This window comes from Monodon monoceros, unplaced genomic scaffold, assembly GCF_005190385.1.
Source record: "Monodon monoceros isolate NGI ecotype Baffin Bay Population unplaced genomic scaffold, NGI_Narwhal_1 Super_Scaffold_3, whole genome shotgun sequence".
Taxonomy (NCBI): domain Eukaryota; kingdom Metazoa; phylum Chordata; class Mammalia; order Artiodactyla; family Monodontidae; genus Monodon; species Monodon monoceros.
The window spans coordinates 28,687,912-28,700,397 of record NW_021703780.1 but is presented as its reverse complement, the minus strand read 5'-3'; the positions used below and the strand labels follow the sequence as shown (position 1 = coordinate 28,700,397).

Genomic DNA, 12,486 nt, shown 5'->3' with positions numbered 1-12,486 from the left:
ACTACTGGTGGGTCTGTGTCCTGGGACTGTGATGTCTTTCTTATTTCCCCACCCCTCCACCTCTCCATGTGAGACAGAAAGGTAAGAGGGGACTGGAATCAGAGAAATGCCCTTATACCCTTTCCACAGGTGGGATCAGGACCTGGTGAAGTCTTTTTCCTGGAGAGTAGGTCTGTATTTTGGGTACTGGTTATTTCACAATGATTACTTGCCCTTTTTTCTCTGCCAGAACCACAAGGAGATCTTTATAGGCTCTTCACTGTGAGAACCTGGTGGGGTTCCTGGAAGTAAAACCCACAAAAGGGTGGGGGCTCCCCTGAGACTGTGGCCCCCAGAAGTTTTCTACTCTCATGCTATTCCATACTTAGCCTCCAGCAATTCATCAAAGGTTTTGTTTTCAGTTTTTGTAGTAGATTGACTTTTTGCCCCCAAAATGTTATGTCTAAGTCCTAAGTCCTGGTACGTATGAATGTGACGTTATTTGGAAATAGAGTCTTTGCAGATGTAGCTAGGGATCTTAAAATGATATCCTAGATTTAGGATTGGCCATAAATCCAGTGACTGGTGTACTTATGAAGAGTAAGGAGAAGGAGGTTGGAGACAGAGACACAGAAGGAGAGGGCCATGGAGGCAGAGGTTGGAATTATGCAAGCCAAGGAATACCAGAGGTTGCTGGCAGCCCCTAGAAGCCAAGATAGAGATGTGGAGCAATTCTATATCAGTCTTTAGAAAGATCCAACCCTTATGATACCTTGATTTTGTACTTTGGCCACCAAAGCTATAACTATGAGAGAATAAAATAGTTTTATTGTTTTAAGTCACCTAGTTTGTAATAGTTTGTTATGACAGCCCTGGGAAACTAGTACAGTGTTCTTACCAGTTTATGACTCCAGTGGTTTCTACTTGAGATGATCTAGTAGATCTTAGCTGTGACTCTCTGGATATGCCTGTCTCTCCGTATCTTGAGGTGGTGGTTTGCCCTGTGTCCTCAATTCTCTGATGCGTCCAAGGAAAGTCACTGATTTTCCATTTGTTTAACTTTCTTCTTGTAAGGGTGGGAGTGACAGTTTCCAAGCTTCTTCCATGTTGGAGCTGAAACTGCAAGTCAGGTTTGTTTGTTTGTTTGTGTCTAGCATTTTTATACTGTATTATTTTAGTGATTACCACATGCCTTTTTCACTTTTAAAAATCTAATATATTAATTGCTACCTTTACTCTCCTTCTGTACCATACAGGGATCTTAGAATACTTTAACTCCTGATTTATATAGCTGTTGTTAATCTTCCTAATATTTAAAATTTCCACATCCTCCCCCTCCCTCTTCCTCCTCCTCCTTTTTCATCTTCTTATTTATGATTTTTTTGTTGTTGTTGGGGTATAACTGTCATATAACAGTATATTAGTTTCAGGTGTACAACATAATGATTTGAAATTCATATGTTTTGAGAAATGATCACCACAGTAAGTCTAGTTAGCATCCGTCACCATACATAGTTACAATTTTTTTTTTTGTGATGAGAACTTTTAAAAGATTTACTGTCTTAGCAACTTTGCAGTATGCAATATAGTTTTATTAACTATAGTCGCCATGCTGTACATTACATCCCCAGGACTTATTTTATAGCTGGAAGTTTTGATTTTCATTTCCCTGATGATTAGTGATGTTAAGTATCTTTTCATGTACCAGTTGACTATCCGTATGAAATCTCTGGAAAAATGTTTATTCTGATTCTCTGTCCGTTTTTAAATCAGACTGGTTTTTTTCTTTTGCTATTAAGTTGTATGAGTTCTTACGAGCCCCTTATAAGATATATGATTTGCAAATATATTCTCCCATTCTGTAGGTCGTCTTTTCATTTTGTTCATGGGTTCCTTTCTGTGCAGAAGCTTTTAGTTTGATGTATGTAGTTCCGCTTGTTTATTTTTCCTTTTGTTGCCTTTCCTTTTGATGTCAAATCCTAAAAATCATCCCCAGGACCAATGACAAGGAGCTTACTGCCTATGTTTTCTTCTAGGAGTTTTGTGGTTTCAAGTTTTAAGTTTAAGTCTTTAATCCATTTTGAGTTAATTTTTTCTTATTTTACTCAGTGTTTATATATCTATATATTTACCACTCTTTTGCCTCTTTCCGTTGTGCATCTCTTTCTCGATATTGGATGTGTTCCCCTTTTCCTGCTGTGCTCAGAAAACACCTTCAGAGTTTCTTTCAGTGTGGCAAACTCCGCTTTTTGTTTGTCTTTTTAAATTTAATTTAATTTAATTTTATTTATTTTGTATACAGCAGGTTCTTATTAGTTGTCTATTTTATACATGTTAGTGTATACATGTCAGTCCCAATCTCTCAGTTCATCTCACCCCCCCCGTCACTTTCCCCACTTGGTGTCCATGTTTGATCTACATCTGTGTCTCTATTTCTGCCTTGCAAACTGGTTCATCTGTACCGTTTTTCTAGATTCCACATATATACGTTAATATACGATATTTGTTTTTCTCTTTCTGACTTACTTCACTCTGTATGACAGTCTCTGGATCCATCCACATCTCTACAAATGACCCAATTTCGTTCCTTTTTATGGCTGAGTAATATTCCATTGTATATATGTACCACATCTTCTTTATCCATTTGTCTGTCAGTGGGCATTTAGGTTGCTTCCATGACCTGGCTATTGTAAATAGTGCTGCAATGAACATTGTGGTGCATGTGTCTTTTTGAATTATGGTTTTCTCTGGGTATATGCCCAGTAGTTGGATATCTGGGTCATATGGTAATTCTATTTTTAGTTTCTTAAGGAACTTCCATACTGTTCTCCATAGTGGCTGTATCAATTTACATTCCCACCAACAGTGCAAGAGGGTTCCCTTTTCTCCACACCCTCTCCAGCATTTGTTGTTTGTAGATTTTCTGATGATGCCCATGCTTATCCTTTTGCTTTTGTTTTGAAGGATATTTTCTCTGGTACAGACTTCATGATTTGCAGTTATTTTCTTTCTGCATTTTGAAAATACAAAACTGCTGCTTTCTGGCTCCTGCTGTTGCTGCCGAGAAGCCCATTTAAGTGTTGCTTCTTTGGTAACCTTTTAAGAATTTGTTTCCTTTTTGATATTTTGCAATTTTACTATGTTGAGTTGCAGATTTCTTTTTATTTATTCCATTTGGAATTGCTTAGACTTCTTGACTCCATGGATTGATGTCTTTTATCAGTTTGGTGAGTTCATAGCTATTAACTTTTCAGATAGTTTTTATTTTCTCCTGCTGGGACTCCAATTAAACATGGTAGACTGTTTTAGTATATCTTCTATGTCTGTTACATTCTCATCTATATTTTCTATATTTTTGTCCCTCTTGACTGCATTTTGGTTAGTTTCTGTTGATATTTACCTGTCTGCCCTTTAGCTAGTTTTCTGAAGCTGTATGTAATATACTTTTAAACTCATCCATTGAGTTTCTATTTTTGGTTATTGTCTTTCTTAGTTCTAGAATACCTGTGTGGTTCAAGTTTGTTTTCTCACTGTCTGTAGTACTGAGCTTTGTGTCAGTTTTTCAATCTGTAATTTATATCTTTGAACATGGTAAATGTTATTGTTTTAAAGTCTGTGTCTGATAAGTTCAGTATATGGAGTTCATTGAAATGTTTCTGTTGTTTCTTGTTTCTCTAGGCACTTATTTATGATGTTTTTGCATTTTACATGCCTGGTTATGTTTCCTTGTCTCTGGATGTTGTAGACTAAAAATATTTCTTGACATAATTTTATGTCTAGGTTATCTTCTCCCAGGGAGGATTCCGGTTACTTCTCTTTTGTCTTGAACCACTTGAATGGTATGAGGTTTCTTGAGTCATCCACATAACATTGGGCTATGGTGCTTGGGTGCAGTTATTTAGGGTCCTTTCCCAAAGTGTGCATGTAGATTCTCAGAGTTACCACCCTCGATAGTTCCTGAACTCCACTCTCAAATCCTAGAACGGCAAAGCTGCTGAAAGTGCCGCTTAGCCTCTGTCATGTCTTTAGAATTGGCAAATACTTTCCAGAGCGAAAGTAGCCTCAGTATCATAGTTACTTCTCTGGGTTCCAGTTCTCACTTCAGTTTCACCTGATAACATATATTTTTAGTAATTTAGTCTGTCTGAGAAGGTGATTTTTATATTGCATCCAGCTTTTTTAGTTGTCTTCCTGTGAGGGTTGGTCCAAATTATCTAGTGTTCTTTTATTTTGAGTCTTTTTTGATGCCATATTTTTAAATCTTTATTACTCTGCAGATCACATGAATCCTAAAATATGGTATGTGATTAACTTGGGTTGCTTTCTTCACACTATAAAAATAAACTGTTAAGTAGCTAAAGTAATTTAAATTTTACTTTCTCTTTCATTGGTAGTCACATTTGAAATGAAAGATGAATAATCCACAAACAAAATGTGTAATCTTAAATGATGGGTTTCATAGAGAGTAGGTCAGGTAGAAAGAGCCATTAGTGATAGACAAGGGTCTGTATACCTTATACATCCTAGAGTGTTTTTCAGGATGTACACATTTTCTTTTTTTCCTTTTCCTCCCAAATGCTTTTCGTCAACATTTATTTCTTCACTTTAAGCAAGCACTTAAAGTGAAGAGAATTAGTCAGTCAAACACAATTGTTTTAAATGGTGGAAGAGTTTTGTTTAGTTTGAAATATAGAAGTTTAATTTGTTTTGCAATGTACCAGTTTTCAATGAAAGAATGAGTTTTTTGAGTTTGCACAATATGGAGGGTGCTGATTCTTGGAATGATGGCCTGCATGCTAGTTTGTATAGCAAACTCATGAATTAAATGAGTTTTTATTTAAACAGTTTTAACTTTTCTGTAAATACAATATTTACATACTGTCTAGTGAGCATCAGTGTTCTTAGTAACTTATTTTTACCCAATTATTATATGTTTATTGTAGAAAAATGCCAAGGTGTGGGTTATTGTTTATAAGAATGCCCTTACTTCTGACAACTGCAGATTTGGGGGGTTCCCACGACTGCCCTCATGTTTGACAATTTGCTGGAAGGGCTTGCAGAACTCATTGAAAGCTGTTATACTCTTGGGTATGGTTTATTATAGTAAAAGGATACAGATTAAAATTGGCCAAGGGGGGCTTCCCTGGTGGCGCAGTGGTTGAGGGTCCACCTGCTGATGCAGGGGACATGAGTTTGTGCCCCGGTCTGGGAGGATCCCACATGCCGCAGCGCGGCTGGGCCCGTGAGCCATGGCTGCTGAGCCTGCGTGTCTGGAGCCTGTGCTCCGCAGTGGGGGAGGCCACAACAGTGAGGCCCGTGTACCGCAAATTGGCCAAGGGGAGAGAAGCATGAGACAGAGTCCAGGAAGGTTCCAGGTGTGATGTCATTCTCTCTCTCTGAAGTCTTGAACAGCATTAACTCCTGGTGATGATGTATGACAACATGCAGAGTATTGCCAACCAGAGAAGCTCACTTGAGTCTTGGTGTCCAGAGTTTTATAGAGAAGATGTAGTTGACTGCCCATGTGACTGACCTTTAGTGTCTAGCCCTTCCAGAGGTAGAACAGATGCTGCATGGTGTGAAGCCCCCAAGATAATGATCTTGTTTGGTAAAGTCCTCAGGTAAACAGAGGTGCCTAAGGAACTCCAGAGTCCTTAAATAAACAAAAACACTCTTCCTAGAGATCAGGATGAGGCCAATTCCTAACCTCTCTTTTGGCTGAGATTAATTCTTTTTTGTTTTAAATATTGGAGTATAGTTGATTAACAGTGTTGTGTTAGTTTCAGGTATACTGCAAAGTGATTCAGTATCAGTTCTTTTTCAAATACTTATCTCATTTAGGTTATTACAGAATACCAAGCAGAGTTCCCTGCCTCTGTGCAGTGGTCCTTGTTGGTTATCTGTTTTAAATATAGCAGTGTATACGTGTCAATGCCAAACTCCCAATCTACCCACCCTTTTTAATTCTTTACTAAAGATGAAAGAAAAGGAGATAACAAACAGCATCTTAGATCCCTTCAGGCATCCATTAACATTTTGGAATGTAACTCTTTATATTTTTCTATGCATATTTTTGTTTCTTCCTTTTTTACAAAAATATGTTGTTACTATACCTATGTTTTATAACCTTTCTTATTTAACATTGTATTGCAAGCCTAATTATGAATGTTTAAAAGGGGAAGAATTTAACCTTATTTACCATATGGTGTTTTCTTTAGGAGAAATAAATTATCTTTGACTCAGTAAACTTTTAAATTATAACACATAGAATCATGAGTTATATTTGCAATAATATTGGACAAGCCACTTTAATACATAGTGCTTTGTAAAAAAAAATCTTATCCAAATAATATCTATATATGCTATAAAAATACAAAAGTATTAAAAGACTTATAATGAAAAAAGAGTATTTCCTTGCCTCACTGTTCTCTATTTCTATTTCCATTCTTCAGAGGGAAACAACTTTGAACTATCTTATCTTTCAGTTTTAATTTTTTTGGCTTTTGTATTTCTAAATAACAAGTTTCCCAAGTTTCTATAGCTGTTTTTTGGTTTGATACTTTCATTTTTTAACTTTCTGATATGATAGGTAACGATTTAGCTTATTGTAATCTCACATCTGTTTTCCATTTATCTCAATATGGTTTTATTTCTCTCTTGGTTACCTTTCTAAATCCTGAGTATATAGTTATACTCTTATTTTTCTTTTCAGCAAGTAAGATAGTATTTCTGGACTTAGCACTTTGTATGGTGAAGATATTAGTACCTCTATCCTTCTCTTTATCAACCTCCCTAATCTTTACTTTATACTATAATGTGAAGGCTTGTTAACATTTATATTTTCTTCTGTAACCATAATTTAGTCTTTTTATTTTGTTAGAGATTGATTTTCAATGTTAACTCAGAAGCTAGTTATTATTTTTATTATGACCACGTAAATATTTTTTACTGTGCAGCCAAATAGTATATATGATGATTATATTTTCAACATTGTATAGCTCTTTGCCTTTCCAGGAGTTTGTAATCATCTTTAGTTTTTCCTCTCCTTATCTAGCTGTATTGTCTCTTTGAGTTCCAGATTCTTCAGGATAGTATAAAATTTCACAGTCTGTCTCTCATTTCTTTTTGCCACCAAATACCTCCTAGAACTTTCTGTCTCTTGCTTAATCTAGACTGTTCCTTAGATTTGTTGCACAATTGCTATCTTAGAACTTTTCTCACTGTAAGCCTGGCTCTACTATTTCTTGAATTTTGTATCCTGCTCTGTTTTGGTTCTTACTGGATAACATCATGTAATTGCATATGTAGGAGTTAATTTTCTTTGTCCTTGTCTGTGTGAAAATGTTATAACCTATACTTGTCTGTTGATTTCACTGAGTATGGAATTCATTTTCCTTCAGTACTTAAGTGGCTTTGCCTTTTTATTTTTCTTCTTCTAGAATCTGGTATTGCCAATGAGAAGTCTCCTAATATGATTCTCATTCTTTTGTAGATGGAACTCTCTCAGAGAGCTTTCTAGGATATGTTTATCTTTGTTGTGAAATTTCACCTAGATGTGAGTACTTACTTTTTTACTTGTTCATTGTACTGGACTCTCACTGACCTCTTTCTATTTGAAGATATGTTTCATATAGCTTTGGAATATTTTCTTGTATTATTTCATTGTCTATTCTCTATTTTTCTCTTTTTTTCCCCCCTAGAACTGTTAATTGGATGTTGAATTGTCTGGATTGATCATCTGTGTCACATTTGCTTTCATATTTTCTTTATGTCTCTTTCCTTTACCTTTTTTTGTAAAGGTTTTTGGGTTTGTCACCACCTCTGCAAAAAAAAAAAAGACATTTTGGAAGATGCATTTTCAAATGCTTTTTATTTTCTCATTTCTTTTTTCATAGCATTCTATTCTGATTTTATGAACTTAATTACATCTCTTGAAGATAAAAATTTGTACATGTTTAAATCCTTTTTAATTTTTAAACATTAAGGTGTAGAAATGTTTAAAGTACAGTACAAAGAATTTTTTCCTGACTTATGCCTTTCTCCTGAATATTTTAGTATTTTCTACAAATCAGGATCTTCTCCTACTTAATCACAATTCAGTTATAAAATTTAAGAAGTTAACATTTATTTATAGTTTCTTACTTTATTCAGTGGGGTATATTCTGTTACAGTCATTATTTACTTTGATGCTCAGATTGTCCTGACTTGGTGAGTAGGAGCCCTTCTGATATCACTTCTCTGTGTCCTTTGGCATCACCTTATCTTTTTTTGAGAACTTCTTTGCTTTCTGCCACAACATCATGTTTCAGGCTTATTTTGTACTTTTCCTGCCTTAGCGCTGGAATTGCCTATCTTCCCAAGGATTCCTGGTTCCTTTCAGTAGAAAATGGTTTTTAGAAGATCTCGGCATTAGGTTTGCTCATTGCCATTGGAATGTTGTGGTTTCAGGCCCTTTCAGTGGACAGAGCTTGTGTGTGGGGGGGGTGTGTGTGGTGTGTGTGTGTTTTATGTATATGTGAATGTCTATGTATTGAAAACCATGAGTTCATGATGATACTTCTCATTCCCATTTAATATCACAAGATCAAATGAAGCCTTTTCCCTTTATATTTTTAACTCCCTTTCATAGAGAAACTTGGCTTCCATTGTTCTTAATATATTTACTTATTTGATTAATTCCCCTGGATGTAATCAGTCTTCCATCTCTGCTGTCACCCCACCCTTATATGGACACTCTTTTCTTCTGTGTGGGCTGTTAGTCCCCACTCTAGGTTGCCTCCACCCTCCCACATCTCGGCATGGAAGTCTGGCCCTACCCCCAACACCATTTGGCCTCTGATATTTCTCATTAAGCTGCCCTTCAGCTTGGATGCCCTCACCCCTGTGATTGGTTGCTGGCACACCATATCATGTTGCCTCTCTGCATGAATGCCTTCCTCACCCTACCTTAGAGTACTGATAGACTGCACTAGGGGAGCCTCCATAGATGGACACCCTTCTCACCCTACTTTGGCTCTGATAGCATCACTACCACCCCTCCCCCAGCTTTGGATACCTTCTTTGCTCTTTTTGGCCCCTGTCTTCTCACACCTTCTCAGACTCCTTCCCAACCTTGGCCTCCTCTCCCCGCACTGTGCTTTTCTACACCTAATAACTTTAAGACTGAATAATTCTGGAAGGGGAGCAGTGGGTGTATATTTCATCCAGGAGTAATTTTTCAATTTATCATGGTCTTTCATGATTAACTATTGTGTACTATTCATATTTATGAATAAACAATAAATATAAAGCCAATTGGGAACTCTGTTTATGTGGGTAGGACTTAAGTTTTATTTTAGAATTAGTAGGTTGGGAGCTGCCCATTGCTCTGGAGACCTCTAAATTCTGGAAATCAGTAGTCATTTTTCTAAGAAACCATCACTCATCCATAGTAGCTATACTAGTTTCCCCAAACTATTTTGTGTGTGTGTGTGTGTGTGTGTGTGTGTGTGTGTGTGTCTGAGATGAACCCTTTAGTTTTTTACCTTCGAAAAAAATACCTGCCTATATAGCATTATTGTCTCAGAGTTATTGTGGTTGATAATGGGTGTCAGCTCTTCCATACAGATATTAATTTCCCTGTTTTCAGTTCTACATTTCCTATGAGCACTCCTTTTCTGAATTTCTAGCCTTTCTGGGGTTCTGGAGAGCAGTTTGATGTCTCAGTTATAGTTTCCTTAAGTTCTCTGGGCTTCTGGCTTTATCAGTTATGGGTACATTTTCACAAATTTAAAAAATTTCTCACTAGTTCCCTTCTCAGGTTGGGATGTTTTCAGCTGCAAATACAGTCCTATCTAGAATTTATTTAAAAGTTAAGAAAAAACTACTTCTATAACAAGAAATCTAAAGGTATTGGAGATACAGGGTTGGTTAACTTAGCAGTTTAATGAATCTAGCAAAGATCCAGGCCATTTTCATCTTTCTTCTCTTCTAATCAGATCTGCTGTTTTTCTTGTCTCAACTAGTTGTAGCAGTTTTGTCCATTACATTCTCACTGAAGAACATGCAGAGTCTGCAGGAGTACATTCCTTCCTTGTGTTTTGTTTATAAGGTCAAATGAAACCTTCCCAGAACCCCTGCTTACATTGTATTGGTCAATCGATCCATCGCATGTGTATTTGAAAACCAGTCTGTGTGTGGTGGGCGGGGAGGGAGAGGGAGAGGGAGAGGGAATATGAATGGAATTGACTATAAATCAACTATCTTTAGACCTTTGCCTCTTTGACCAGCAGCGTTAGGTATCCTAGGACCTACTTAGTCAGTCTGCATTTAAGCAAGATTCCCAAGTCAACAGGATGACTTGATTGTACATTAGTGTTTGAGAAGTGCTGGTCTAGAATAGTTAAGATTTAACCCCCTAGGACTGAGAGAGAAGCCTCATTTGTAAAAGTACAGGGTCTCCATATACCTGAACAAAATCAAGTTTCAGTGAGAAAGGACGAAGGAAGAGGAGTCAGTGTGGGAATGGCTGTTGGTTTGGCAGCCAGCAGTGTCTGCCCATATTCCCTTTCCTTTTTTTTGGTTGTTTGTGTGTGTGTGTGTGTGTGTGTGTGTGTGTGAGTGTTCTTTTTTCTTATCATTTTTATAGGAGGAAGAAAAGATGAGTGGAGGTATGGCTTGTGAAAATGTTAATGCTATGTGTATATGATGTCCTATTATAACCTAAAAATCTTAAAAGAGGTGAAATGGATCCTTAAGAGTCTTCATTTCAGGGTGTATTCATTTTCTACTGTTCTGTGAAGAATATTGCCACAAACTTAGCAACTTAAAACAATATACATTTATTATCTCACAGTTTTTGTGATTCACCAGTCTGGGCATGGCTGAGTCCCTCACAAGGCTGCAGTCAGTGTACTGATCAGGGCTGGGTTCTCAACTGGGGAAGGATCTGCTTCCAAGCTCACATGGTTGTTGGCATCATTCAGTTCCCTGTGGGCTGTTGGACTGAGGGCCTCAGTTTTTGCTGGCTGTCAGCCAGAGGCCTCCTCAGTTGCTTGCATGCGGTCCTCTCCATAGGCCAGCTCAATAAAGCATCTTGCATCTTCAGAGCCAGCAAGTGACAGAGTTTCCTAGCAAGGTGGACGTTACAATCTTATGTAATCACATACAGATCCATCCTCTTTGTCATATTCTGTTGGTTAGAAGTCAGTCATAGGTCATATCCACACTTAAGGAGAGAGAATTACATAAGGACATGAATATCAAGAGATGGGGATCATGGGAACCACTTTAGAGTGTGTCACAAAGGATCTCTAGCTGACTGGAAAAATAAGTGACGATGTAAATTGCACATTGTGTTGAGGTTCCTGCTTAAAACTGGTACTGTGCATTATACTCAGGCAATCAAGAAATTTGCTGATGTAGCCAAATATTTAAAACAGGTAAGCTTTGATGGTACCTTTGTAATATTAATTATCATTGCTAAACAGTTTCCTTAGTTTTAAGTTTATTAACATGGTTAATAGCATTTCATGAATTAAGCTTTAGATGTTTCTTTCTTTTTTTTTTAGTTGACTATATTGTGGAGTATGACTATGATGCTGTACATGATGATGAGTTAACTATTCGAGTTGGGGAAATCATCAGGAACGTGAGAAAACTACAGGAGGAAGGATGGCTAGAAGGAGAACTAAATGGGAGAAGAGGAATGTTTCCTGATAATTTTGTTAAGGTAAGCATTCTCAGTTAAATTCCTAGCTGTTGCTTCACAGGATTCATTCATTCATTCATTCATTCATTCATTTATCTATCTATTTATTTATTTATGGCTGTATTGGGTCGTTGGGTCTTCGTTGCTGTGCACGGGCTTTCTCTAGTTGCGGCGAGCGGGGGCTACTCTTCATTGCGGTGCGCGGGCTTCTCATTGTGGTGGCTTCTCTTGTTGCAGAGCATGGGCTCTAGGCGCAGGGGCTTCAGTAGTTGCAGCATGCGGGCTCAGTAGTTGTGGCTTGCAGGCTGTAGAGCACAGGCTCAGTAGTTGTGGTGCATGGGCTTAGTTATTCCGTGGCATGTGGGATCTTCCTGGACCAGGGCTCGAACCTGTGTCCCCCGCATTGGCAGGCAGATTCTTAACCACTGTGCCACCAGGGAAGCCCAGTGTTTGAGCTTTGAAGCAGCTTTTTTATGAGCTTCATACTGATTCTGGAGATGCTACAGGTTATTATATGATCTGTTATTGTTACAGTGTTTTTACTTTAGTGCTTTAAAAAATAAGTGAGTATGTTTACAGAAGATGTCTCAGGTGCTGGTAAGTGAATTGCTGTTCCTTATATTTTTTAATTTAAAGTGGAATTTTGGTCCCTTTTGAAGAGTTCTCGGAGCTTGATAATGTGTTTCAGGCTTTTTTTTTTTTTTTTTTTGCGGTATGCGGGCCTCTCACTGTTGTGGCCTCTCCCGCTGTGGAGCACAGGCTCTGGACGCACAGGTTCAGCGGCCATGGCTTACGGGCCCAGCCGCTCCGTGGCATGT

The 12,486-nt window shown here is 37.6% G+C and overlaps 1 protein-coding gene across 3 annotated transcripts in view; it reads left to right on the top strand.

Moving 5' to 3' along the window:
- The window catches only part of CD2AP (CD2 associated protein), a 106,638-nt gene that overhangs the window by 22,595 nt on the left and 71,557 nt on the right, over positions 1-12,486 (top strand). For 2 of the 3 annotated variants that reach the window (XM_029243042.1, XM_029243044.1), the window contains exons 2-3: positions 7,472-7,534; positions 11,529-11,689. In XM_029243042.1, the coding sequence (XP_029098875.1) occupies positions 7,472-7,534; positions 11,529-11,689 (224 nt within the window). The remainder of the gene's footprint in view (positions 1-7,471; positions 7,535-11,528; positions 11,690-12,486) is intronic. The other variant, XM_029243043.1, reaches the window with a different exon arrangement.